The 2,192-nt window shown below is 48.0% G+C and overlaps 1 protein-coding gene across 1 annotated transcript in view; it reads right to left on the reverse strand.

Annotated features, from left to right (window-relative positions):
* The window catches only part of LOC107084481 (IQ motif and SEC7 domain-containing protein 2-like), a 49,208-nt gene that overhangs the window by 5,372 nt on the left and 41,644 nt on the right, over positions 1 to 2,192 (reverse strand). Inside the window, exon 12 of the mRNA XM_015374366.1 lies at positions 814 to 975. Within this exon, the coding sequence (XP_015229852.1) occupies positions 814 to 975 (162 nt within the window). The remainder of the gene's footprint in view (positions 1 to 813; positions 976 to 2,192) is intronic.

Here is a 2,192-nt window from a genome sequence, read left to right on the forward strand (position 1 = left end):
GCCCTCTCGGTGGTCAGGAGCATGTACTAAAGCGCCCTCTCGGGGGTCAGGAGCATGTACTAAAGCGCCCTCTCGGCGGTCAGGAGCTGTACTAAAGCGCCCTCTCGGCGGTCAGGAGCATGTGCTAAAGCGCCCTCTCGGGGGTCAGGAGCATGTACTAAAGCGCCCTCTCGGGGGTCAGGAGCATGTACTAAAGCGCCTCTCGGGGGTCAGGAGCATGTGCTAAAGCGCCCTCTCGGTAGCAAAAAGCACACTTAAGCGCCCTCTTTGGAATCAAATCCCGCTAAATGCTAACCAGGATTTAAGACTGACTCCAGTCACGCATTCAGACTACTAATTTCCACCTATAACTGTTATATATTACTACTAATTATTAACACTGCCTATCTGCAGATATTTATGATGATCACCAAAAAGCATTTCAGGTTTTAAGCTAAGTGAAAATCGACATATCGTTAATAATTTTAGCTACGACAAATAACTTTTCTTAGCAGAAGGAGATGAGTTTTCCTTATTTTAAACTTGAGGGTAACAGTTATGCCCCCATTATTGTTGTTGCATTAGCGGGCATTGCTAGCGTGTTCATTTTAGTTTTAGCATGCTAGGTCAGCTTAAAGCCTAGCACATCTATATCATTTGCTGTATTTTGGTCAAACTAACTTTAAAGGTGCTAAAACCTTCTTCACCACTCGATGTTAATGCTAATATTTTGAAATAATTCATGTCAAAATCCCACATATTTTCCCCAGCATGTTTTAGAGACCTAACACCTGCAGCAGACCCTTCCAGCTGTGCTGGGACAGAAATGCTTACACTCCACCCGGTACTTCTCCATCTCCTGCACCTCTGCGATGCTTTCTCGCAGGTCGGACGTGAATCGGGCTCTGTCCTGCTGACTCGGCGCTGTGAAGATGATCAACACTTTCCTCTCTCCTCCGGGATTTGCTGATGTCAGCCGGATACCATGAGGGTAGTCTAAGCAGGAAGAACGGGCAACATGTTACGAAACATCNCTATTCTATTAACATTTCTATATCTGTAGCATGAGATGGATGATCATTACTGACACTCCCTCCAGACAGAAATTGCATGTTGGTGCTGAGCCATTTGTACTGTGGAATATATCCCACCCCCCCCAGGATGCCTTTTCATCAGGCCACTGATTTCATATCAAAGCTCTCAGTAAAAACCCTCACAGGCTGCGCTCTGATTGGTGGATCCATGCAGCAGGAGGAGGGAGGACTGATATGATTGGACGGTTGGACGGTCGTTCAGTAAACTTCTCTCATAAAGTCACTTCTCTGATGGCAGCGTACCAATCACAGAGCTGGCAGCTCTGCCTAGCAACTGAACAGAAATAAAACAGGGAATTCCCACTAACTGAGCAGATCTCAGGTTTCTCTCATCAGGAATCCATTAGATGCATGATTCTAGGCAGGACCAGAAGGTTTCCCTTCCAGCCAAACATGTTGCCAAATCCAAGGCGCTGCAGCTAAACCAGATAGAGCTTCTACTGATGAAGATCATCTCCGCTCATCGTCAGCCTGTCGATAATGGAAGCAGAGCCATGAAGGATGACTCGACCTCCCCCCAGTCACAGCCATCGCCACGCTGCCAGGTCCCATTGGGTCCTGCTGCTGAACCACAACCGTCCCCGACTACAGCATCCTGATCTGACAGAGATGATGTCATGGATTCCTCGACTCAGCGCCGTGACCGCAGGCAGCGGCTGATCTGAGCGATGAGTGAAGCTCTGGACGATTGGAGGAAAACACCAGGAACCTGAGCAGAACTTCAGAAACTGATTCCTTCCTGGATTTTCTCAGCTTTACTTTGATTATAAAGGAGCTTCTGTTCGACATCACAGCGTTTCTGCATCGGTCTGAACCTGAAGGAGCAGCGGCTGCTTTCAGATGATGGAATGGAGATGAGAAGGCAGGATTCTGCAGGACGTCTGACGGGTTCAGGTTTGTTCTCAGGATCACATTCCTGATCCAGATCTGCTCGGGTCCTGCTTCATGCCAGTGACGTTACGCTACATGATTGGCTGAACGTTGCCACACTATGTGAAACATTGTGGTTGCCCTGACAACAATAATAACGTCACGCAGCGTCCGCGTGCCGAGTCCCAACTTACACCTTTTACAGCTTCTTTTTCTATGTCTGCTTCTGTCTCCTTGAACCCCAGTGGG

Source organism: Cyprinodon variegatus, unplaced genomic scaffold (assembly GCF_000732505.1).
Source record: "Cyprinodon variegatus isolate N-32 unplaced genomic scaffold, C_variegatus-1.0 Scaffold101, whole genome shotgun sequence".
Classification (NCBI taxonomy): Eukaryota; Metazoa; Chordata; class Actinopteri; order Cyprinodontiformes; family Cyprinodontidae; genus Cyprinodon; species Cyprinodon variegatus.